Source organism: Vulpes vulpes, chromosome X (assembly GCF_048418805.1).
Source record: "Vulpes vulpes isolate BD-2025 chromosome X, VulVul3, whole genome shotgun sequence".
Classification (NCBI taxonomy): domain Eukaryota; kingdom Metazoa; phylum Chordata; class Mammalia; order Carnivora; family Canidae; genus Vulpes; species Vulpes vulpes.
In genome coordinates, this window is record NC_132796.1 from 78,430,935 (window position 1) to 78,458,433 (window position 27,499).

The 27,499-nt window shown below is 39.6% G+C and overlaps 1 protein-coding gene across 2 annotated transcripts in view; it reads left to right on the forward strand.

Annotated features, from left to right (window-relative positions):
* Nucleotides 1–27,499, forward strand: part of ATG4A (autophagy related 4A cysteine peptidase) — a 55,263-nt gene that overhangs the window by 11,224 nt on the left and 16,540 nt on the right. The window contains exons 1-3 of one of the 2 annotated variants that reach the window (XM_072743213.1): nucleotides 13,351–13,432; nucleotides 24,560–24,670; nucleotides 26,213–26,284. Coding sequence is in view for 1 of the 2 variants with exons in the window: in XM_026014883.2 (XP_025870668.1) it covers nucleotides 24,560–24,670; nucleotides 26,213–26,284 (183 nt within the window). In the remaining variant the exon portion in view is untranslated. Of the gene's footprint in view, nucleotides 1–13,350; nucleotides 13,433–24,559; nucleotides 24,671–26,212; nucleotides 26,285–27,499 lie in introns of those variants that run through there. The other variant, XM_026014883.2, reaches the window with a different exon arrangement.

The window sequence follows — 27,499 nt, forward strand, 5'->3', positions numbered from 1 at the left end:
TTGAACAGAAATGGTGACACTGGGTATCCTTTCTCATTCCTGATCTTAGAGGAAAGCGTTCACTTTTTCACCATTGAGTATATTATCTGTGGAATTTTTATATATGACCTTTATTATTTTGAGGTAGTTTCCTTTTATTCTTAGTTTGTTAGAATACTCAACTTTTCAACATAAAAAGGCGTTGAGAATTTTTTCAAATGCCTAATCTGAATCTATTGAGATGATCATGTGGTTTCCCTCCTGATTCATTCTGTTAATGTGGTGTATCACATTAATTGATTTGTATATATGTTGGGTCATCCTTGCATCCCAGGGAGAAATTCTACTTGGTCGTGGTGTATGATTTTTAAAAATATGTTATTAAATTTGTATTCCTCATATTTTTGAAGATTTTTGCATCTATAACCATCAGGGAAATTGGCCTGCAATTTTCATTTTCCCTAATGTCTTTTTCTTGTTTTGGTATCAGGGTAGGGCCCGCCTCACAAAAATAGTTTGGAAGTGTTCCCTCATTTTCAATGTTTTGGAAGAGTTTAAGAAAAATTGTCTTCAGAAATTATTTTTTTAAAGATTTTATTTATTCATGAGAATGAGAGAGAGAGAGAGAGAGGCAGAGACACAGGCAGTGGGAGAAGCAGGCTCCGTGCAGGGAGCCTGACGTGGGACCCGGTCTCCAGGATCAGGCCCTGGGCCAAGGCAGCGCTAAACTGCTGAGCCACCCAGGCTGCCCCAGAAATTATTTTTTAAAAAGAATAAACCTAATTCTCTAAGAATTAAAGAATAAATTTCAGGGCACCCGGGTGGCTCACTCATTTGAGCATCTGACTCTTGATTTCAGCTCAGGTTATGATCTCAGGGTTGTGAGATAGAGCCCCTCATCAGGCTCTGTGCTGAATGGAGGTCTGTGTAAGAGTTTATCCCTCTCACTCTGCCCCTCACTCCCTGCTTGTGTACTCTCTCTCTAAATAAATACATAAACAAATAAATAAATACATATAAATAAATAAAAATAAGTAATACTTTAAAGGAAGTTACTTCTTTAAATGTTTGATAGAATTCACCAGTAAGTCCATCTGGGCCTAAGCTTTTCTTGGTTCAGTTTTTTGATGACTGATTCAATCTCCTTACTAGTTATACTTCTGTTCAGATTTTCTGTTTCTTCACAATTTATTATTATTTTTTTATTTTTTATTTTTTTCACAATTTCGTATTGATAAGTTGCATATATTTAGGAACATAATCATTTCTTTTAGCTTGTCTAATTTGTTGGCATATTGGCATATAGTTTTTCATAGTAGTCTCTCATAATCCTTTTAATTTCCGTGTCATTGGTTATGATATTTCCTCTTTCATATCTGATTTTATTTATCTGGGCATTCTATTTTCTTAGCTTATGTAGCTAAAGATTGTCAATTTTGCTGATCTTTTCAAAAAAACACCTATTAGCAATTGCTAAACCTCTATTTCTGAAGCTACATTTTCATATTTAGCTCCTCAAAAAAAAAGAGAGAGAGGGACACCTGCATGGTTCAGCGGTTGAGCACCTGCCTTCGGCCTAGGGCGTGATTCTGGAGTCACAGGATCAAGTTCCACATCAGGCTCCCTGCGTGCAGCCTGCTTCTCCCTCTGCCTATGTCTCTGCCTCTCTCTCTCTCTCTTTCTCTTATGAATAAATACATAAAATCTTTTGAGAGAGAGAGAGAGAGAGAAAGAGAGAGAGAGAAAGGACAAATAAAATCACAGACAAAAGAGATGAAATAACAACCGATACCACAGAAACACGATTGTAAGAGAATATTATGAAAAACTATATGCCAACAAATTAGACAACCTAGAAGAAACAAACAAATTCCTAGAAACATATAACCTACCAAAGTGAAGCAGGAAGAAATAGAAAATTTGAACAGACCAATTACCAGCAAGGAGATTGAATCAGTAATCAAACTCACAACAAACAAAATTTGAGGACCAAAAGGCTTCCCAGACCAATTCTACCAAACATTTAAGGGTTTAATATCTATACTTCTCAAACTAGTCTAAAAAATAGAAGAGTAAGGTAAACTTCCAAATTTATTCTATGAAGTCAGTATCACCCTGATACCAAAACCAGATAAAGACAACACAAAGAGTGAGAGAGGGAGAGAGAGAGAGACAGAGAGAGAGAGAACTACAGGCCAATGTCTCTGATGAACATAGATGCAAAGCTCCTCAACAATGGAACAGAATAGAAAACCCAGAAATAAACACACAATTAAATGATCAATTAATCTTCCACAAAGCAGAAAAGAATATCCAATGAGAAAAAGACAGTCTCTTAAATAAATGGTATTGGGAAAACTGGTCTGCCACATGCAAAAGAATGAAACTAGATCACTTTTTACACCATACACAAAAATAAACTCAAAATGGATTAAAGACCTAAATGTGAGGCCCCAAACCATAAAAGTCCTAGAAGAGAGCACAGGCAGCAATGTCTCTGACATCAGCCATAGCAACATTTTTCTAGATATATCTACTGCGGCAAGGGAAAAACAAAAACAAAAAGAAGCTATTGGGACTATATCAAAATAAAAAGCTTTTACCCAGTGGAGGGAACAATCAACAAAACTAATAGGCAACCTACTGAATGGGAGAAGATATTTGCAAATAACATATCTAATAAAGGGTTAGTATCCAAAATATATGAAGAAGTTATACAACTCAATGCCCCAAAAATGAATAATCCAATTTAAAAATGGGCAGAAGACATGAACAGACATTTCTTCAAAGAAGACATCCAGATAATCAACTGACACATGAAAAGATGTTCAGCATCACTCATCATCAAAGAAATGCAAATCAAAACTACAATGAGATGTCTGTCAGAATGGTTAAAATAAAAAACAACAAGAAACAACAAGTGTTGGTAAAGATGTGGAGAAAAAGAACACTCACGCACTGTTGGTAGGAATGCAAACTGGTGCAGCCACTGAGGAAAACAGTATTTAGTTTCCTCAAAAAGTTAAAAAATAGAGTGTTACCTGGGTGGCTCAGTTGGTTAAATGTCTGACTCTTGGCTTCAGTTCAGGTCATGATCTCAGGGTTGTGAGAGTGAGCCCTGAGTTGGGCTCCACTCTCCTTCTTCTTCCCTCTCCCTTCCCCCCCTGCCCTTTCCCCTGCTTTCCCACTCTTTCAAATCAATTAATCATTCAATCAATCAATCTTTTAAAAGCTAAAAAAAAGTAAAAAAATAATAAAATAAAAGTTAAATATAGAGGGGTGTCTGGGTGGCTTAGTGGTTGAGCATCTGCCTTCGGCTCAAGTCGTGATCCTGGGGTCCTGGAACTGAGTCTCACATCAGACTCCCCGCAGTGAGCCTGCTTCTTCCTCTGCCTATATCTTTGCCTCTCTCTCTGTGTCTCTCTTAAAAAAATCTAAAGAAAAAGAAATATTAAAAGTTATAGAACTATCTGATGATGCAGTTATTGCACTTCTGTGTATTTATCCAAAAAACCCACAAAAACACTAATTCAAAGGGATGCATGCACCCTTATGTTTATAGTAACATTATTTGTAATAGCCAAGATATTGAAGCAGCCCAAGTGTCCACCAATAGATGAATGGATAAAGAAATTATCATATATATATATTTGTATATTATATAAATGGAATATTATTCAACCATTAAAAGAATGAAATCTTGCCATTTGCAACGTCATAGATGGAGCTAGATTATAGTATAATGCTAGTATAATGCTAAGCAAAATAAGAGAAAGACAAATACCGTATGATTCCACTCATATATGTGGAATTTAAGAAACAAAACAAATAAGCAAAGGAAAAAGAGAGAGAGAGAGAGAGAGAGAAACCAAGAAACAGACACTTAACTCTAGAGAACTGATGATTACCAGAGGGGAGGTGGGTGGAGGGATGGGTGAAATAGGTGATGGGAATCAAGGAGTGCACCTGTCATGATGAGCACCAGGTGTTGTATGGAATTGTTGAATCACTATATTGTACACCTGAAACTAATATTACACTGTGTTAAGTATACTGGAATTAAAATAAAAATTTCATTAAAATTTTTTTCTTGTGTGATTCCAATATATGTATCATCTCACTTTGGTTTCTGTTGTCTTTTCTTACTCAACCTGAGATGTTGAGAATTTTTGTATGTTGAGTGATTTTCCATTGTATCCTGGACATTTTGATCATTACATTATGAGACTCTGGATATTCTATTTTAGCGTATCTGATCTGAGACTGCTCTGAGACTGCTCTGATGAAAGAATGGGGGCATGGCTTCATTATTGCCAGATGGAGGCAGCATTCAAGGTTTCCCACTCACCATTCATTGATACTAGGGTAGGAATGGGGCATATTATTATAACTGGGTAGGGGTGGAATTTCAGGCTCCCCACTAGACCTCTGCTGACAGAACCCTGGCTTGGAGAGAGAGGAGCATCTCGCTACTGCTCATGGCCTCCTTTTCTATCATGTTCTGGGGGCTTCATTGCTGCCAGGCAGGGATAAAAGTACAAGATACCCGGTAAGCCTCTTCTGAACCTGCCTCAGAGAGAGGAAAGGTGGGTGTGTGACTGTTTACTGCCAGATGAAGGTGGAGGTCTAGGCTCTGCACTTGGTCTTCACTGATGGGTGTGGAGTAGGGGCCACAGTTTTTTTCTTTGGTGCTTGTCTAGAGCAATTATTGTCTAAAAGGTTACTGTCTTGGGTCACCAGGGCGGCTCAGTTGGTTAAGTGTCGAACTCTTGATTTTGGCTCAGGTCATGATCTCAGGATCTGGAGATTGAGCCCTACATTGGGCTCTGAGCTCATTGGGGAGTCTTCTTAAGGATTCTCTCTCTACTTCTCCCCCTGCCCCTCCCCCTGCTCGTGTTCTCTCTCTCTCTCTCTCTCTCTCTCTCTCTCTCAAGTAGATACATCTTTAAAAAATAAAATGAAAAGGTTTCTGTCTTGCTAGGCTACCACTTTCCATTCCTTTGGCTAGAGCTTTTTTAAGGGTCTATTTTCATCTGGACCCATTGGTATTTCTGAGTGGCTGGCTTCTCCATCACTGGGTCCAGAATGCATTACTCAAAAACAAGACTCAGAGAACTTACTTGAGTCTTGAGGTCCCTAGCCAGACTATCTTCTCTCTACCTTTCAAAGCTATATAATATACAAATGTTGTATGTTAATATATGCTTGTGTTATTTTATATATTTTATATATGTATAAAAATAATATATATTTATAAATATACATATTTTTATATTTAATCATAAATATAAATATAATATATATTTATAAATATAAATATATAAATATAATATATAATATATTTTATATATGTATATTATATGTATTTCTATACATATATAAAATAGCATCCAGTGTTTGGTATATGTTATATATATTATATTATATATATATATAATGTTCAGTGTTTTTAGCCATATTGATTGGGAAGAATAAAGAAAGTGTGTTTATTCTGTCTTTTCTTAGAACCAGAAGATGTATAAGGGGTTAAAGAAACATGAATTCTGTGTTAGTTATAGTCTTTCTCCCTGTAAAAATGTAGTTAAGAATGGATAAAATCACTCGGACTCCTACCCCCATTGGTGTACTTTTGTCTGTGTGGATATTTTCACACTGTGATAAGATAAATTACTCTTTAATTTTTATTTTATTTTATTTTATTTTATTTTTACTCTTTAATTTTTAATGTAAAGTTTAGTACTGTGAATATATTTACGTTATCATGAAATAGATTGCCAGAACTTTTTCATCTTAAAAATCTGAAACTCAATACCCATTAAACAACAATTTACCTTTTTTCTAGTCCCTGGCAGCCACCATTCTACTGTCTGTCTATGAATTTGACTAGTTTAGGTATCTCATATAAAATAGAATGATACAGTATGTGTCCTTTTTGACTGGCTTTTTTTTTCACTGAGTGTAGTGTCCTCAAGGTTCATCCATGTTGTAGCAGATGACAGGATTTCCTTCTTTGTATGGCTGAATAATATTTTATTATATATATATATATATATATATATATATATATACACCTCATTTTGTTTATTCACTCATCCACTGATGGACATTTGGATTGTTTCTACCTCTTGCCTGCTGAGAATAATGCTGCTGTGGACACAGATGTTCAAATATCTCTTCAAGACCCTGATTTCAATTCTTTTGAACATCCACCCAGAAATGGAATTGCTAGGTCATGAGGAAATTCTATTTTTAATTTTCTGAGGAACCTCCAGTATTGCTTTCCATTTGTGGTCGTACCATTTTATAATCCTACCAACAGTGTCCAAGTCTTCCAGTTTTTCTGTATCCTTGGTAACACTTGTTATTTTCTGTAGCCACCCCAATGTGTATGAGGTGATAGCCCATTGAAATTTTGATGTACATTCTTCTGATGATTAGTGATGTTGGGCATTTTTATATACTTGTTGGTTATTCAGATAATCTTTGGAGAAGTGTCTATTCAAGTCCTTTGTCCATTTCAAAAATCAGATTATTTGATTTTTTGTCTTTGAGTTGTAAATGAGTTTATTATGTGTTCTAGATATTAATCCCTTAATGGCTATACTATTTGAAAATCTTTTCTCACATTCCATAGATTCCCTTTTCAATGCGATGATTGTGTACTTGGATGCACAGAAGCTTTGAAGTTTTTGTAGTCTTGTTTGTCTATTTTGCTTTTGTTACTTGTCCTTTTGGTGTCATATCCAAGATATGATTGCCATGTCCAATGTCAGGAAGTTTTTCCTCTGTTTTCTTCTAGGCATTTTATGCTTTTAGATCTTATGTTTAGGTCTTCATTTTGAGTTGATTTTTGTATATGGTGTATGACAGGGGTCCAACTTCGTTCTTTTGCATGTGGATATCCAGTTTCCCCAGTACCATTTCTTGAAGGGACTGTCCTTTTCCCCTTGAGTTGTCTTGGCACCCCTGTCAAAGACTATTTGACCATATATACAAGGGCTTATTTCTGAGCTTGCTAGCCTGCTCCCTTGGTCTATTTGTTTGCCTTTTTTTTTTAAAGGTTTTATTTATTTATTCATGAGAGAGAGAGAGAGAGAGAGAGAGAGAGAGAGAGAGAGAGAGAGAAAGAGAGGCAGAGACACAGGGAGAGGGAGAAGCAGGCTCCACGCAGGGAGCCCGACGTGGGATTTGATCCCGGATCTCCAGGATCACGCCCTGGGCCAAAGGCAGGCGCCAAACTGCTGCGCCACCCAGGGATCCCTATTTGTTTGCCTTTATACCAGTATCATACTGTTTTGGCTACTATGTCTTTGAAATATCTTTTGAATGTAGGAAGTGTGAATCCTGCAACTTTGTTCTTCTCTTTAAAAATCGTTTTGGATATTTGGAGTTCCTTGAGATTCCTTATGAATTTATCTATTTCTGTAAAAAATGCCATTGGGATTTTGAAGAATTTTGTTCAATCTGTAGATTGTTTTGGGTAACATGGATATCTTAACAATATTAAGTCTTTCAATCCATGAATACAGATGTCTTTGTATTTCTATGTGTCATTTTTATTTTCTTTCAGTAATGTTTTGTAGTTTCCCACAGGTATACTTCTATATACTAAGTAAAAGTAGATTATTAAGTAAAAATTCTTTGTTAAACCTTGCTTTTCCACTAATTTCAGAGTACAGAAGTATGGATGGCATACCATCCATTGTTCCCACAAATTATTTGCTGCTTGGCACAATTGCTGCCACTACCAGCAATTATTCTGTCATTGAAACCGTAGCTAGCTCCTTTATGGTACAATAGAATGGGGGGGGGATCTGCATCCCATTTTTCTCTTTATTCACTATTATTACATTTCCCTTAAAACTAGTCTCACTTAGTGACTCTAAACTTGAGACCCTGGCAGAACTACTTTTAAGGGTGGCAATAAAGAAAGGCAGAACCCGGCTTTGGATGGAGAGAGACTTCAAAGTAAATCCAACCCTGAGCCCTGCCTGCTTCATGAAGCCTTCTCTGATTATGCTATCACATGTTCATCTCCTTTTTCTGACCTCCTGATAACACTTGTGTGTATTATATAACCATCACTCATCTCATCTTACCAACTAAAGTGGAGCCCCAGTTGCCTTACTTTTTCTGGGGGGAAAAGGCATTTTGAGTAACCAGTTTTCTAAATGGCACATGTTTTCCCCTATTTAAGCACCAGAAGCTTTTATCATTTTAACTATCATAAATGGAATTCTCCAAAGTGGAAAAAAAAACAACCAAAAAGGAATTTACTCCTTTGATTTCTTACACAGCATTTATGGACACAATCTAAATTTTTGAGTAAGGATCATTGTTATGACTATCAGTTCTTACATGCTATAATACAATAGTAGTCTAAGGCCTGTTGAATAGTTGCATCTCCATTGAATGGTTCCAGACCATTTATTTTTTAAAAAAATTTTTATTTATTTATGATAGTCACAGAGAGAGAGAGAGAGAGAGAGGCAGAGACACAGGCAGAAGGAGAAGCAGGCTCCATGCACCGGGAGCCCGACGTGGGATTCGATCCTGGGTCTCCAGGATCGCGCCCTGGGCCAAAGGCAGGCGCCAAATCGCTGCGCCACCCAGGGATCCCGGTTCCAGACCATTTAGTCTGTGTGTGCGTGTGTGTGTGTGTGTGTGTGTGTGTGTGTGTGTGTGAGAGAGAGAGAGAGAGAGAGAGAGAGAGAGAATGTGGGTATATGTAAATTTGCATTAGTTTTTAATCATATTCTATTTCCTTGTCAGCCTGTCCTTCTTGCTGGCATCAATCTACTTTTCTAAAAAATCTATTTTATCCCCTAGCTCAGAAGACTCATAAAAGGCCTCTTAACTGGGACTCAGTGCCTGAAGGGAATGCTTCTCAAGGGTCTTGAAAGATTCAGGGTTTCTCTTCTCTAGTCTTTTTTGTTTATTTGTAGGCTTGCTCTAGTTTGGAGAACCTAATTGTGGGACTAAGAACAAAATCTCTAGGAACAGGAACCACTGGGGCCCTTGAAACTAGATCACCCTGATTTTTCCCTCTGTCAAACTCCGCTCACAGTTCATGACTCTCCAATCTGACACTTTCTGCTGGATCTGCTGGAAAGAATAGTTGGTGACAGGAAGCATTTTGAGGCAACTCTGGCCTGTATCACTTCCTGTCATCAGAAAAAAAAAAAAATCAAAAGGTGACACTTAAGAAAAGGCACTTTCTATTTACTCAGGTCTCTGAGAAAGAGTTCAGAGTGGGGAGTATTTTTTAATTTTACTATCATGGTCATGATGGATGGGCAGAAAGGAGAAATGGGAACGCCTTTAGGGACAGTTACTGAGAAATTCATAGCAGAGATGGGGAACTATGTGTGTCATGGGTGTTGCAGAAGCAGTTCGAAGTTCTAGAAGTATGAGCTGAATATACTGGACATAACAAAGCTGGAGATATACCTAAAAGTTATAATTGGGAAAATGAAGGAAACAATTATTTGTTGTACTTCCCAGTACACATCTATTTTCATATTTATTATCATGGAATTGCTTCAATATTTCAGAGATGTTAGAATTTGAGTACACTCTGAGTGCTGATCCTAATTCACTGGTGTAAAGTAAGATACATGAAACTGATGTACAGGCTTTGAAATTTAAGTATGTTGTGCCAATTCTAATTAAACACTTAGCTTTGGAGATACTAACACGCATGTGAAACTTACAAAGTCCTTTGACATCCATTCTCTCATTTTATCCTCACCATTCCCTTGTGGGGAAAGGTATTATCCACATTTTACGGATAAGGAAAGGGAATCTTAGTTTCAAAGAGTAGCCCAAGGTGACTTGCATGGTAAAAAAAAACAGAGCAGAAATAGAACCTGACTCTTCTAATATGTAACCCAGTGTTCTCTTCAGTCTACTTTCTTCCACTAGGATTTTTGGGGAAAATTCAATGTATTTCTCTGATGAAGGCCAGCTAATACTATAGTGGACAAGAAGAATTAATACATTTGTGAATTCGTAATCAAAGTGAGCCTGAAAAAGAGATAGCATTTTGGAATACTGTAAGTTGAGAAATCCAATAAATTAGCCTGACATCTGAAGCCCCAAATACTTTCACTTGGATTTGATGTGTGTGTGTTGGGGGAAGGGAGAAATTTAGAACTATATCTCTTTTCCTGATAACAGAAACCTTACATGATAACAGAAGAATATTCTCTTGTTAGCATAATTTTTATCTATATCACTAATCTGTACCAGAAATAAATCCAGTATAGAGATTTACCTTTTATCTTTTCTTGAATTGAGGTATTCTTTACATCCAATTAAGTGCACGAATCTTAAGTGTACAGCTCAATGAAATTTTCTTTATGTGCACCCTCCACCCAGATCAAGATAAAAAACATTCCCGGATCCCTGGGTGGCTCAGTGGTTTAGCGCCTGCCTTTGGCCCAGGGCATGATCCTGGAGACCCTGGATCAAGTCCCACGTCAGGCTCCCTGCATGGAGCCTGCTTCTCCCTCTGCCTGTGTCTCTGCCTCTCTCTCTCTCTATCTCACATGAATAAATAAATAAAATCTTTAAAAAAAAAAGATAAAAAAACATTTCTTCCCCCACCTCTGCTGCCCCAAGGTTTGCCTTTTGCCTCCTCCCACCAGTGACACCACCTCCCAAAGGTGACAACTATTCTAACCGCTATTATCATAGATTAGTTTTGGCTGATTTCTGAGTTCATATAAACAGAATCATATTGTGTGTACTATTTTGTGCCTGGCTTTCTTTATTTAGCATGACTGTGAGACTCATCTCTGTTTTGTACATAATATTAGTTATTTTTGTGGTTCTGTGCCACTGCCATGAATGATTCACCACAATTTATCCATTCCCCTTGTCTTAGTCCGTTCAGGCTGCTGTAACAAAATTTCATAGATCAGATGGCTTAAACAACCAAAATTTATTTCTCACAGTTCTGGAGGCTGGGAACCCCAAGGTTGTGGCAGCAGCATGTTCGATATCTGGTGAGGTTTCTCTTTCTGGTTTGTGAATGGCTGCCTTCTTGTTGTGTCCTCACATGATGGAGAGAGCTCACCTCTCTGGTGTCTCTTCTTTTAAGGGAACTGATCCCATTCATGGAGATTCTATCCTCATGACCTTATTACCTCCCAAAGGACCCACCTCCAAATACAACTGTATTGGGGATTAGGGCTTCATGTGTTGATAGCACCCCACTGATGGACACTTGGGTTGTTTCTGGGTTTTGAATATTATGAATAAAGCTGCCACGAAAATTTTTGACCATATCTTTTGGTGGACACAAGCACTCATTTTTCTTGGACAAAAACCTAGGAGTGAAATCGCTAGGGTAGGTACAATAAAAGACATTTTTAACTTAGAATAAGTTAACTTAGTATTACTAAAAGAACTGGTGGCTGAGCATCTTATAAGAAACCCCAATTTATGAAGAGCTACTTCTGGAGTTATAAATGGATCTGTGTTTTGATTAGCAGATCAAGATTCTCTGCCTGTCAGATATTATAAGGTATTTTTGCTGTGGTAGGTGGGTTGGGTCTTTCATGTTTTGGAGCAGATAGATATTTATTTTCCCAGTGCCTGGTACACAGAGTGCCCATCAGGGATGAGGAGCCATTTTATTGCAAGTTGCATCTTTTTTTAGATGGAATAAAGTTGTCTTTTCTTGGGCAATGTGGCTCAAATAATGATAAAATCATGTTGAAAAATCAAGCTCACTTCACAGAAGTCTGCCCTAGGATTAACTTGGAATACATCTTTTGTTTGAAAAGTGAAGGTACATGTATAATTTTACGCAATCCAAAAACTTGACTCTGGCAGTATAACTTTACATGACATCAAAGGTAAAGAATTTTTAAACATTTTATGTCTGCTGGCAACATTTGCTAATAAAGTGTGATGTTGAAACGGTATGGGGAAATTTCCCGTGGTCTGTGAAGTGGTTGAGGTCATTGTAAACAGAGGAGATAAGTGGGAAAGTACTCTGAATGAAGAGTTAACTGTTCCTGGAAAGCACTCAAGAGTTTCTCTCATTGTGCTGTAGCAGCTCACCAAAAGACAGAGACCCACCTTAGCCTCTTCCTTGCCAAAGAAGGTTGCTTCAGGTTTGGGTGTTTTGTTTTGTTTTTTAACAGAAGTTAATTTGATACTGAATGTTTAAAAACCAACAGCTAAGGGGCACCTGGGTGGCTCAGTGGTTGAGCATCTGCCTTTGGCTCAGGTTGTGATCCCACATTGGGCTCCCTGCAGGGAGCCTGCTTCTCCATCTGCCTGTGTCTCTGTCTCTCTGTCTCTCTCTCAGTGTCTCTCATAAATAAATAAATGAAATCTTAAAAAAAAAACAAAACAACCAACCCATCAACTAAGATTGGACTTACAGGCAAATACTTTTTGCACTGTTTCTATTCTGATAATGGTGAGATACCCAGACTTCCTCCTGAGTGGATTTGAAAGTGTTCAGGGGCTCCATGAAATCTGGGTTAAGTCCAGAACCCTTACTGAGGCTTCCAAAGCCAACATTGCCTAGGCTTCTTTGTCTCTCCAGCCTCAACCCCTGACAGTCTCCGTGTAGCATCTCTGTTCCACAGTCTCTCAGCCCTTGGCATTCTGGTCTAAGCTTCTCTGCCTGGAACATCCTTCTCCTACCGTATGTGCTTAACTCTGATCATTTAAGGCTAAGGCCTGTCATTGCCTCTCTTCTCCAAGCCTTCTCTGGACCCTAGACTGGCTTAGATGGTCCTCTGCTGTGCTTTCTTAGCCACCCACTACTCGCCCCCCGCCCCAACCATGCAAACACTAACCTTACCATATAAAAACGAACTCTCCTTTTTTCTCTCTTCCCATTAGACTTTGTTTAACATGTGTTACTGCCCCCAAGGCCTAGTACAATGTTGGCCATATGGTAGGTACCCCACAAAGGATTGTTAAATTGATATTTACATAAACACATAAACCAGCCTTTAGACTTTGTCAGCATGCCCATTCATTCCATAACCATTTGATGGGCTTAAGGGGACAATATATCGCAAGGCACTATGATTAGAACTTTAGGGGATATGGAGAAAAGCCCTAACCTGGACTGAGATTGGAGTTTGTTCCAATAGCAGAGAGATGACATGCCTGCAAATAATAATAATCTAGGGAACAAGGTGCCCAGTGCCACAAAAGAAATAAAAAAATAAGGGACTTTAGAAGCTTAGAAGAATAAAAAAGTACTTCTTGTTGGGAAAATTGAGGAAGAAGTATTCATAGAGAAAGTGGCATTTGAGGTAGGACTTAAATATAAGTTGGACATGAATGAGCAAAACGCCTCTAATGTATCATATGGTTTCTTTTGGCTGAAAAGAGTAGATCTGAAGGAGTAATGAGCAACCAGGAACAAATACAAATGTACGAGGTGGTCATATTGGAGAGAGCCTGAAATTCCAAGCTGGTGAGTTTATTTATATTGGATTCCTATCATTTGGAGTAAACTTGGAAGCCTGGGAAGTTTTTGAGCTGCTCAGGGACAAAAGTGAAGAGATCCTTTAAGATAAGTCTGGTAATTGTGTATTTTAGTATTTTCTTAGTAAATTATTATTAACTAATTAATTACTGATAATTACTTTTACTAAATAGTGTGGAAAAACTCCAAGGCCTGTAGCTCCTTGACCTTTTTGCACTAGTCCTTTCTCACTGTAAATCTAGATGAGGCAAGAGATCATATGGCCAATTAGTTCTGAGAAATGAACATTGAAATTGACAGAGGAAGGAACCACCAGCAAGACAGAAATGGCTCATAAAAATGCAAAGACGTATATAGAGTTGTTTGCTTAGGAACCGTGTCCAAAACATTGCCTTCAGCCGTCTGGAAAAATCCAGACACAATATATATTATATTGTTAATATTTATTCCTTTGGGGTAATTCATATCGCTTCCAGTTAAAAATAATTATACTCTTCTAACTTCAGACTATCTACACTTACTCTCCCCTATAAACAGCAAGTGCTGCATTGTCAGTTGGTTTTATAGTATGTTATATAACCAGAGCATCTGATTTTTTGTCACCTTAGGCTAGGTCTTCAGCACTTCATGCCTGGATTATTACAACAACTTTCTCATTGCTGTCCCTTGACTCCAATGCCTGGGATCTAGTTTTTATTATAACAGCAGGGTGTAGTGGGAAGAGTATTGGTTGGAGAGTAAGGTGAACTTGGTTTGAATCCTGGTTATACTGCTCACTAGCTATATGACTCTGGGCAAGTCTTATCACCTCTCTAAGTCTCAGATCCTTGAACTCTAAACTGGAAGTAATGATCTTTGCCCTGGCTATCTCAGGAGGCTGTCTCAAGGATCATATGAAAATGCTCTGAAAACTGTCAGTGTCTTGACTAAGACTTGGGCTCTACTGGCTTGCTTTCTGCCCTCTACAATCCAATCCTGAGCCACCTCTCTAATCTCATTGCTTGGTATTCTCCAGAATTTACCCCCTACTCTCTGATTCATATATACTTAATAGTATTCCCCTATCTGGACTTTTCTCCCATCTTATTTCTGTTTATCCTAATTGAAGCAATAATTTAAGGACCGGTTAAAATCCTATATCCCCTTTGAAATCTTTCCTGATGATTCTAATGCTCACTGATTTTCCCCTTTTCTGAATTTTGATAACATTCAGTTATTATCAACACTTGCTTATGCATTGCCTTTTATAATTAGATTTTTAATGGACGTAAGGCTCAGATCTTTAGATACTATGCTTTATAATGCCTTGGATTGCTCATTTAACATTTAGTGAATATTTATGAGACTGTTTCCTCTGTACCAAGTACAGAACTTAGTAAATAATTGTTGGCTCATTTATTTATTTATTTATTTAGTCTCACTTATTTAGACATTCACATGCAGACTCTCTTAAGAGAGAGACAAGTGAACCCATCTTCCTTTCCCAGAACTTGAATAGCCCTCCTAACAACCCTCCCTACCTCTACTTCCTACAGAACCATAGGTAGGTTATTTGGATAGACCTGCCCAATATAACTTGCTGTGGTGATGGAACTATCTTACAGCCGTGCTGTCCAATATGATAACCACTAGTCACATGTGGCTCTTGAGTGCTTGAAATGTGGTTAGGGCAACTGAACTGAGAAACTTAAATTTTAGTTGTATTTGATTTTAATTAATTTAAATGTGAGCAGCTGCATGTAGCTGTGTGGATAGTATAGGTCTAGACCTCTGGCTTTCCAATATTTTTTATTCAAAAATACAGTGGAAAATACATTATATACTGCAACCCAGTTTATATACCCACAAACAAGTTTCATGAAATGGTATTATGTAATCGTTATTATGTGTCATATAGTCTAATATTTTTCTCTTCTGTTTAATTTCATTTAAAAAATGCTGGTTGCAAGCCACTGTGTAGATTTCATAGCCCACTGAGGAGTTACAATGTGCTGTTTGAAAAACACACTAGGGGGATCCCTGGGTGGCGCAGCGGTTTGGCGCCTGCCTTTGGCCCAGGGCGCGATCCTGGAGACCCGGGATCGAATCCCACGTCGGGCTCCCGGTGCCTGGAGCCTGCTTCTCCCTCTGCCTGTGTCTCTGCCTCTCTCTCTCTCTCTCTGTGACTATCATAAGTAAATAAAAATTAAAAAATAAAAAAAAAATTTAAAAAGAGATTTAAAAAAAAAAAAAAAGAAAGAAAAACACACTAGGGGCACCTGGGTGTTTCAGTCAGCCAAGCATCTGCCTTCAGCTCAGGTAATAACCTCAGGGTCCTGGGATCAAGCCCCATGTTAGGCTCCTTGCTCAGCCTCTCCCTCTGCTTCTCCCCTCTCCCTCTGCCCCTCCTTCTTGCTCTTGCTCTCTCTTTCTCTCTCTCCCGCTCTCAAATGAATGAATGAATGAATAAAATCTTTAAGAAAAGAAAGAAAGACACACTGCTCATTTTATAGATAGAGAATCTAAGGCCTAAGAAGTGCAGTAAATTCTCCAAGGTCACATAGCTAGTTAGTGGCAGGGTAGCACTAGAACCTAAATTTCAGGTTTCCTAGGCTAGAGCTATTTTTAAAAGAGTGAGGAATGATTCCTCCTTTTCACCTGCAAAAAGAACATTTATTTTAAGAGAGAGTATGCACATTTGTGTGCATACATGCAGGAGGGAAGGAACAGAGAGAGAGGGAGAGAAATCTTAAACAGCCTCTACACCCAGCGCAGAGCATGACCCAGGGCTCAATCTCACAACCCTAATATCATGACCTGAGCTGAAATCCAGAGTCGGATGTTTAACCGATTGAGCCACCCACATGGCCCTCATTTTTTTTATGTTACAGAAAAATTATTTGATACACTCTTCATTTTGGCTAAATATTTTCATGATATCTTGCTTCCTACGTGAATCATGAGCTTTATATTTGAGCATCCCTCCTCTTTTGGTTTGGACACTGTCCAAAATCAAAGATACAATACCACAGGGGCTTTTTTGGGACCCACTGGGTGACTTAGCAATTTGTACTGCTTGGGAATACAACCATTCTTTCCCCTTAGCAGATTGATTCTTAACAACAAAACCTGTTGCTAAATAATCAAGGTGATTCTCACCTCAGTTTGTGGGATAGTTGCCTCAAGTCTTGAATTATAAAGCCAGTCATATTTTTTACCCATCCATCCATCCATCCATCCATCCATCCATCCATCCAGTATCCTACCTTCTTTGTATGTCTTATTAATGAAAGTTAGTCTTACAGAAGTGGCATCTTTTTCTTCCGAAAAATGCATCTCTCCAAAAAGAGCAGAGTTACCTCATCAAAAGCAAAAAGAGGCAGCAATTTAGAGGTACCGTGTGCCATGTGTTAGGTGCATTCCTCACCAGTTTGTGCATGGAATCCCGTTTCCTCATGGATGTTTCTAAACATGGAGCCTGCTTCTCCCTCTGCCTGTGTCTCTGCCTCTCTCTCTCTCTCTCTCTCTCTCTCTCTCTCTGTGTGTGTGTGTGTGTGTGTGTGTGTGTCTCATAAATAAATGTGGTGATGGAACTGTGTGTGTGTGTGTGTCTCATAAATAAATGTGGTGATGGAACTATCTTACAGCCGTGCCATCCAATATGATAACCACTAGTCACATGTGGCTCTTGAGTGCTTGAAATGTGGTTAGTGCAACTGAACTGAATTAAAAAAAAAAAAAGGCAACAAGTTTTTCCAAAAGAACCACTTTAAAGATTTATTTATTTTTATTTGAGAGAGGCAGGGAAGGGATAGAGGGAGAGGGAGAGGGAGAGAATCCCAAGCAGATTCCCCAGTGAGTGCAGAGCCAGACGTGGGGCTGGATCCGAAGACCCTGAGATCATGACCTGAGCCGAAATCCAGAGTTGGATGCTTCATGGACTGAGCTACTCAGGTGCCCCCAAAAGAATCACTTCAGAGGAAAACTAAAGAGTCCAATTTTGCATTTCATTTGATTCTTACCACCATTGTCAATAGGATGAGTTGACTGAAATCTTTAAGGAATGTTGTATTTTATGGAGACAAGTTACCTATGGCCCAGTTGAATTTCCTAGCAGAAAAGTGAAGGGTACTATCGTTTATCAATCACTTAACAATGGTCCCTTGACAACTGGACTGGTTATCCCTTGGCTGACTTGCCCTGAAATCTGTCAGGCATGGCCTCCTGAGCTCCACCACCATCAGTACCAGTCAGTTGAATCTCATAAAGTCATGAAGTTCAGCTGAATGATGACCCTTTGGTTAAGATTCTATATCGTCAGTCTAAAATGATAAATGTTTTCGGGGCACCTGGGTGGCTCAGTGGTTGAATGTCTGCATTTGGCTCAGGTCATAATCCCAGGGTCCTGGTATCAAATCCCGCATCGGGCTCCCTGCAGGGAGCCTGCTTCTCCCTCTGCCTATGTCTCTGCCTCTCTCTGTGTCTCATGTGAATAAATAAATAAAATCTTTTTAAAAAATGTTTTCTCAAGACTCCAAGGTTTATACTGGTCTGTAGAGAAATCACTTCATGTCTTTTGTGTTATTTGACAACCCAGCATCACTAGGATTTGACTTGCAGAATAAATTCAGGAAAACTTGCAGTTTGGGACATGACAGTCCTCCTTAAAATGATGAGAATCGTCGCCTATTTCCCTAGTTCTAAGTTCTCGGTTGTCAGAAAAGCAGGGCATTGGGAGAAAAAGTAATACAGATGGGGCAGGGCATGTGCATAGGTGGGCAGAGGCTGGGAAGACCAGAATACTAAGTGGACCCAGGAGGAAGGACAGGAAGGCACATTTTAGGCTGAACTTTTTTAAAAATTAATTTTAAAAGATGTTATTTGAGAGAGGGAGAGAGCATGAGCAGGGAGAGGAGCAGTGAGAGAGGGAGAAACAGACTCCCCACTGGGCTCAATTCCAGGACACCGGGATCACCACCTGAGCCAAAGGCAGACACTTGACCGACTGCACCAACCAGGTGCCCCAGCTTTGTTGTTTTGAACTCCACCTGCCTTCCCAGGTTCTGCTAATTTACCTGCCATCTACCATGTTCCTCTTCACAATCTCTGTACAGGTAGACTTCTTCCACTTTTTTTCTTTAACCCCCTCCTTCTTTTAGCAACCAAACCCATGAGACCTACATGTTCTGGCTAGACCACACTTTATCTCCATACCCCACATCATGTATTTCTGCTCCTATTTCATCAATCCCACTTGCAAACTGTGTTATTTTTGTCTCTCTCCTCTCCCTCCTTGCCTCCCCCTCTCTCTGTATCACTCTTTCACTCTCCCCAGCCCCACTCCACATTCAGTTGCTTGCCAATCCTTTGGATGCTCCCCCAACTACGAATTTCTTCCCTTCCCCCTTCCCCCTTATATCTCATTTCCATTAAGGCCCAGCTCAGATACTGTAACCTTTTCTAGGTTGTGGAAGGCCCATTCACTCCCAGTTGAAATTATCATTTGCTGTCTTCCACATCTCCTTCTTTCTTTATGGAATTATAATCAACACACAATAATATATTAGTTTCAGGTGTACAACATAGTGTTTTGATATTTTGTGGCTATTTTGATAGATTATGAAATGATCACTTGGTAGGGATAATTACCATCTGTCATTGCACAAAATTATTATAATATTATTGACTCTATTCCCTATGCTGTATATTACATAATTTTCCTTTAATTATAGTACTTATTGTTATTAGTTGTTTCCAGACCTGTTCTTTCCACTAGATTAAAAGCTTTTGGAGGATGGATGCCAGAACTCAGTGATATTTTAGTTTCTGTGCACATTGCAGGTACTCAGTGAAAGTTTGTGAAATGAACATATGGATGAATACTCAACCCTTACCATGCCTGTCATCCATGGACACTTATGTTTTTGAAGCTCTTACTTGATAGTATGTTAAATACGTATGCTCTGCTGAGAAGGCTATTCTGGCATCCGCAATATCCTGGCAGGCCTTTAGAATCAGGTGGCCTTCAAGGGAGATATGCTATGGTATCTCAGGGCCCTTCGGGCCCTGAGATGCTGTGACCATGAGATTTCACTTGAGGGATTTGTATTGTTTGTGGGACACAAACCCCACAGAACCTAGGAGCCTTCATGTACAAGTGTCTCTGTTAAGCGCTATCAGAATATGTGTTGTTCAAAGCCATTTTTTCATTTGCTTGCAATTTTATGAAATAACCCTTAGAAATAAAGTCAATGACTGGAAAACATTAAGACATAGCAGAAATGACAGTGTATGGACCTTTGAAAATTCTATCTATAATAGCAATAAAAAAAAAAACTAGCAAAAATGGTCAGAATTAACCTTTTCAAAACTGTAGAAATCCACCAAAGGCTTGCAACAATCTGGGGGAGTATTTATTCAAGAAAAACAGCTGCAGTTTGATAAGAATATCAAGCTTTGTGGTGTTTTCACTCATTCTATGCCTATCCCTTGTTCTCCAGCCCTACAGGAGCCTTGAGAATTTACAGCCTCCAATCACAGGGGAAGCCAGGAGCCTGACAGCCATTGTAGGACATAGAATGCGGTTGGAGCTCCTGTAAAGCCTCATTTTTACCTTAGCTTTTTAAATATTTTATTTATTTATTTGAGAGCGTGAGCATGAGAAGGGGGAGGGGCAGAGGAGAGAGAGAGAAGTAGACTCCCTGATGAGCAGGGAGCCCGACATGGGACTCAATCCCAGGACCCCAAGATCATGACATGAGCTGAAGACTGATACTTCACCAACTGAGCCACCTAGGCACCCTGAGCCTCATTTTTAGAGAATTGTCATTATTTGATCTTTCTGGTGATTCCTTGGAGGACCCCACTTGCAAGGCTGACTTTATTTGCTCTGACTTAGAGTGACAGGGGCTTTTTTGGAAAACTATTATAAGTGCAGCCACTATAGAAAACAATGTGGAGGTTCCTCAAAAACTTAAAAATAGAAATATCATATGACCAGTAATTCCATTTCTGGATATTTACCTGAAGAAAAACAAAATACTAATTAGAGAAGATATATGCACCTCTATGTATGTTATAGCATTATTTACAAGATATGGAAGCAACCCAACTATCCATCAATAGATGAAAGGATAAAGAAGATGTGTGTATCTATATGTATATATATTATATAATTATATAATTTCAATAATGGGATTATATATATCTTTACATTATATATATAATAGAATATTACTCAGCCATAAAAAGAAATGAAATCTTGGTAATTATGACAACATGGATGGACCTAGAGGGTATTATGTTAAATGGAATAAGTCAGACAGAGAAAGACAGATACCATATGATTTCACTTGTTTGTTTAATCTAAAAAACAAGCGAACAAACAAACCAGGAACAGATTAATGAATTACAAAGAACAACTGTTGGTTGCCAGAGGGGAAAGAGGTGAGAGATGGCTAAAATAGGTGAAGGGGATTAAGAGGTACAAAATTCCAGTTATAAAATAAATAAATCGTGGGGACCAATAGTATAGCATAGGGAATATAGTCCGGAATATCGTAATATTGTAATAATTTTATATGGTGACAGATGGTGACTCCACTTATTGTGGTGACCATCAAGTGATGTATAGATTGTCAAATCACTATGTTGTACACCTAGAGCTAATATAATATTGTATGTCCGCTAAACTTCAATTAAAAGTAAAATAAAATGATAAGAAAACTATTACAGAGGCAATTGATTAACTTCATAGCTGCTTGAGGCTGTAGATAACCAAGAAGCTCAAAAGAAAAAGCTAAGGAATAACATGTCCATGGGAGCTTGAAAAATTTGGGTATATCCCCAGGAATCTAGAAGACTGTCTTGCATGCTCAGGGTTGTGTGCATGGTCAGGAAAGCCTGAGGGGGCTCTAGGCTTTCACTCTGGCTGATTCCGAGCTCTGCACAAGGGAAGGCTAAGGCAGAGTTATCAGCTGCCTGGCTGTGTTGAAGGCATGTCCCAACATGTACACAGAGCCTCTTGGCCAAGACTGGGAGACTTGCTGGCTTCTAGGAGTTTAAGGAAGTCTTTGTTCAGTTATTAGCTGACCACTGAGCCAACCCAGCGGAGATCATAGACTTCAGTGCAATAATCATTTAGTAAAGTAAAATGCAAGAGAGTGAAGCCTGTTGTTCATCAGACCTTGTAAGAGCAAATTCTAGGTCCTTCCAGCTGTGGTCTTTGTAGCTCTGCCTGTATAGTTCCTATCTCTTTGAATAGGCAGAAAGGGCAGGAAACTCGTATGGGGCTGATGTCTTGTTTATTGCTTTCAAGGCAAGACAAAGGTAGTTTATGAGAATTTTTTTTTAAAGGACTGTGTTGGGACACCTGGGTGGCTCAGTTGAGCATCTGCCTTCAGCTCAGGGAGTGATCCTTGGGTCCTGGGATCGAGCCCTGCATCAGGCTCCCCGGAGGGAGCCTGCTTCACCCTCTGCCTGTGTCTCTGCCTCTCTGTGTGTCTCTCAAGAATAAATAAATAAAATCTTTAAAACAATAAGAAGGGCTGTGTTCGTCAGAAGTAATTCTGTTGGAAATGCGACTTCACTTCTGCTCCTCAGTTTCCTTCTTCATCTTTCCTTGTGGAAGACCTAGTCCCCTTTCCTTGTCAGACTGTCTCATATATATCCTCCCCATGTTACTGCTCTTTGCTTCTGTTAATCTCATCTTTTGTTCCGGCTTTCATTGGCTTCATCCATGTAGCTTCACCTGGGGCTGGTAATAGCATGACACACTGCATTCTGGGAGTCCATGTTCTACAGAAAGAATCAGGAAGAATAGAGACGGTAACGACCTTCTTGCTGGCCTGGGGAGGGCTGAAGAGCAAGAGGACAATCCTTTGGCTCCCATTTTGGTCAGGGCCATCCCAAATGAAGCAGCACAGTTCTCACAGGCTTTAAGGGGCTGTACTAATTTGACCAGATGGCTGGGCCATGACTCACTGGGACAGGGTTGGTGATAGAGAAATGGTGTTTTTTTTTGTTTTGGGCCAATACTAAAAAAAGACCCAAGGCTTCTATGCATACATGCTGTACGTTCATCCAGTGTTGCCCTTCCTCACCCCTACCAGGGGAATGCCAGACAGGTTGCCCCTTTCTCACACCCCTTTCTAGCTACTTATTTTCTGACTCTATTTCTAGGCTACACTGGATGTTCCTTTTAACCTGATTGCTCCTGCCTGTGAGGGGTAGAGGGTAGGGTGGGAAGGTACACAGTGTGACTTATGCCACCTCAGTCCCATCACCTCCTGGGGATGGCCTGACATGGGTGGTCATTTTTAGCCTGGTATTTCCTGGGCCTGGGCCAGGGGCTGAGGCTAGTGGCAGAAAGGCTAAGATGGCACAGGTTCTCTGGCAGATTCGGCAGTGATGAGCTTTCACTGGAGTACAAAATGGCTGCCTCCTTTCTAACCTCTTTAGGTTTGAAATACTGCCAGAGACTATAACCTTGATGATTAAAGCATCCCGAGGAGAAAAGATACTTAAATCCCTGGAAGATTGGACTTCTGTAATAAGTTTCAAGACAAGTGGGTATCCCTGGGTAGTTGTGTTTCTAAAATTATACCTTCAGGGATCCCTGGGTGGCGCAGCGGTTTGGCGCCCGCCTTTGGCCCAGGGCGCGATCCGGGAGACCCTGGATCGAATCCCACATCGGGCTCCCGGTGCATGGAGCCTGCTTCTCCCTCTGCCTGTGTCTCTGCCTCTCTCTCTCTCTCTCTCTCTGTAACTATCATAAAATAAATAAATAAATAAAAATTAAAATTATACCTTCAAACACTTAGAACTTCAATTTGCACAAATTATACAAAGTATAACTTCAGCCTCCAACCAAGTATTTTGAGCAGGTGAAATTGTTTTCATGATCAGATAGGACTCATTTATATTTAGGAACATTTATTTCTATGAAAACAGCATGCCCCTACCTTAGAAAACAAAGCCAAAATAAAACAATTTGTCCTTTTAAGTGGGTTAAACATATCTCACAATGCCATTTTTACAGGAAATCTATTCCCATAGGGCTCTCAGGGCTTGCTTTGGGAGTCTCTGCAGCTGCTCAGAGCTGCAAAAAAGGACCCCTACTCTCTCTGAGCTCTTTCCCCCATAGGGGGCTGGGGAGCCTCCCAGAGTTCAGAGAAGGCATGTGTTGGATGTCTTAGCTTTGAACTTGCAGTGTGTTGAAATAGGACTATTAATCTGATTTCTCCAGTTACAAGTTAAAATAGGTTTTTGTTGGCTGGCTTGGAAACTTATTTACCACCTACAATATTATTTTCTCTCAGAACATTACTTAAAGAGAATTTTTGAGATAGGACCTTTTCATAAGCCAGTCCTTACTCTTCTAGCAGACTCTTTCACCACAAGTGGTACAAAAGTGAGTCTTACCTCATCCCACATTACGTGATCCTAAGTTTTGAGAGTCTGGCCTGTGAACTCGCAACGTGTAATTATGTTTTATTCGGTTATTTTATCTTAAGAGAACTGCAGGCAGCTGTGAATCCCAATCACAAGTTCTTTTTATCTTCAGCTTCAAGATCCTTCTTTGCAGAAGTCGTATGTGAATAAAGTGGCAAAAGTATTGTGAGAACATCTGGGCTTCTGGGTGAAATCTTTCATTTTCACAGTTGAGTAATCTTTCAGGTTTGTCACAGTCCCTTCCAGAGCCGCTGGCTGCTAGAAACCTCACAGTGTTCCTTGTGATATGGGCAGGAGTTGGGTATACAAGCATTAGGTATTATTGCATTACCTTGACACACTCTTGCTAGGAGAAGCTACGTAAGTGGCTATTCACAAAAAAAAAAAAAAAAAAAAAAAAAACCACGATGAATAGATTCTGAAATGACTGTGACTAAATATTCAGAGATTTTACAAGAAGGGATTGTGAGAAATGGAAGGTGAAGATGGGTGGTCGGAAGGAAATCCCTCTACTAAAGGATCTTGGGGTCTTGTGAGTATCTTTGATCCTTGAAGAAAAGTATTTCTTCTATGAGACTCCAGCCAATGACCTTTCACCTCCAGGACAGAGGTAATAATCAGTAAGCCACAGAAGCAAACCCTCTCTGTTACATTTTGCTTTAAGTTTATCTCCTTTTCTTTCAGTTTTATCCAAGTATGAAAACCAGATTACTATTTTTGCTGACTACCTAGAAGAATTTCCAGATTCAGATGAGCTGGTATGGATCTTGGGGAAACAGCATCTCCTCAAAACGGGTAAGGTTTGTTAGTATTTGTCTGCAGGAACCCAAGTGAGGTAGGTGCCCGAGGTTAAGGTCCTATCCATTTTTCCTTGTCGGGTTGGTGGAGTGTTACCTTGGTCACCATTAATGCCACCCATGGGTGGATATATACCTCACGGCCAGAGGAATTCAAGCCTTAGACCCCTTCCTTGCACAAGTCCCTTCCAAGGCCCTGAAAATCCATAGCAGGGAGTTCACATGGTCATAGGTGTTGATATGATATGAAAAAGTCAGATGTATTTGAATTCGTTTCTTTAAAGAAGAACCCCTGACTTCTGTAAGCCTTGGCTTTCAAAAACCATGCCCCAAACTCCTAGTATCACTAATCAGTACTTAGTCTGTAATGCCTGGGCTACATACTTCTCATTCCCCTCGTGTCCTTTTCTGTCTAGATTAAAAATACTGCCACCTAGTCTTGTAGCTCTTTTGCTGATTGTTAGCACCATCTCAGTGTATTCTGACTTTGTATAGAACGTTTAGCCACTGCAGCTAGGTGGAAAAGAGGCTGGAATATTTTTTCCCTACTCTTATATACTTCTGGATTGGGGAAGATCTTTTTCACCTGAAACTGTTAACAACCCAGCACCAAGTTTTTCTGGGTGAAAAGCCTGAACTTGGAGAGAGTCAGCTCTACTTTTTCTGTTTATCTGAGGAGAGATCCTCTCTGAAGGTCCTAGCATAGCAGAAGAGATAGGAAGCAGCTGATCACAATGCAAGAAATGCTTTGAAGAAAGATGCAAAAGCATTTGTGATGTTATATATCCATTTAGGTTTCAAATGCCAGTTGCAGTAGGTAGTACTTTTACACATTCAATTTGCTTAGCAGGGATCTCTCCTTTTTGGTTAAACATACATGCATGCACACACATGAATCCCCCAACACACACACACACACACACACACACACACACACACACACCTAGTTTAGATAATGGACAGCAGGTACCAATGAGAGATCCAACCAACAATCATCATTCAGGAGGTAGGGGCTGGTTGCCTTGTTAGTGGGTTATCTTTGATTTTTCTATTCCTTGTCTTTTGGCCATGCCCCCAGTGTTAGTGCCTGCCAGGCTATGTTGCTCAGTGAGGAGACAGGAACCACCCTGGCCAGTAGCTCTTGTCAAAACTTAGGCGAAAAGGAATGCTGAGGGACACCTGGGTGGCTCAGTGGTTGAGTGTCTGCCTTTGGCTCAGGGCATGATCCTGGAGTCCGGGGATCGAGTCCCACATGGGGCTTCCTGCATGGAGCCTGCTTCTCCCTCTGCCTATGTCTCTGCCTCTCTGTGTGTGTGTCTTTCATGAATAAATAAATAAAATGTTAAAAAAAAAAGAAATAAAAGGAATGCTGAAATCACTTGGCAAAGATGAGATTGGGCTTCCTCTGAGCTTCCCTAGCCCCATCACAATAGAATTGACTGGTTATTTGAAAGTGAGTTTGCTGCTGACTCAGAAATCAAAGGCTGAGATCTTTATATGAGATGTGGTGATTTAATTGTAATTTCACATTTAATTACAGAAAAGTCTAAGCTGTTGTCTGATATAAGAGCTCGTCTATGGTTTACATACAGAAGGAAATTTTCACCAATTGGTAGGTATATCATCTGTTATACTATGCTTTCTTCCTTGTAAAAAGCTTGCCTGAGGTTATCAGTGATTTCACAGAATCCTCAGAATTAACAGCTCACTATGGCGAAGATTTTGCTTTAGGGGAATATGTTAAGTCTTAAATTTTATTTGAAAGTTTCATTGCCAAAGTACCTCATCACATATGGTTCCTTGGTGTTCCTGTGTAACAGTAGTATGCTTTTGAGCCCACCTCCGAGGGTTCGGGCACCAGATTGCATTCCTTCTTTTACTTCTGGGAGCAAGGAGAAAGTCAAGCTTCTAATTTGGCTAATATTTACTAACTTCCAATCCACTTCTTTGTGGAGCTACATGATTATTAGAGACAATTAGACCTTGAAAGAAAGAAGAGAATTCCTTTGTTTTCTTCCCCTATGGAATGAAAGCACCTTGCTACTGGAAGGTGAATTATTATAGATTTCTTTGGAGCTAATGATAGGCTGTTAGAGTACCAGCTGCTGTCTAGGAAAAAAGGACAGATCTATAAGTTAAGAGACTAAGCTCTATTTAGAGAAGAATCTGTAAAATGTTTGGAAGTATAGTGGCCTCTTCCTAGCATCATGGCCCTGTAGGAAAAGAGTATCAAATCCAAATGGTAGAAGCTATTTTCCTAAGAGAAAAAAATCTGTCAGACTGATTTTGAGGCAGGACTGGACCTAGTGACTGGGTGAAATCCTCCTTTCTGATAAGTGTCCCAAGCCAAGGCCACACAGACAGTTTTCACTCTTCACAGGAAGTACCCAAGCTGGAAACAGCCCAAAGAATGATCTTTAGTACCTCTGGGTTTATTTTATTTTTGTATATATTTTTTTGGAGTTTGATTTGCCAACATATGGTATAACACCCAGTGCTCATCCCATCAAGTTAAACTGTTAACTTTCTGTAGGTGAAGAGATCTCTAGAAGGCTTGAGAACATTTGCAGCTTACCTCTGACAGTGTTTTGGCAATGGATGATCTCTTCTTTATGTGGGCTTCATTGCATCTTTCCTGTACTAATCTGGCCTGTAATTCTGCCATTAGGGAGAGCCAGAGGGTTCCCCATCCAGTTAAGGGGTAGGCTCAATCCTCCCTGTCTTACTGTAGCAGCTCTCCTTTGGTACCCACAACAAAAGAAGGGTGGCCACTATGGCCCACTTGTCTTACGAGGCTGATGACCCTCCTTAAAGCTAGTCTGGTAAG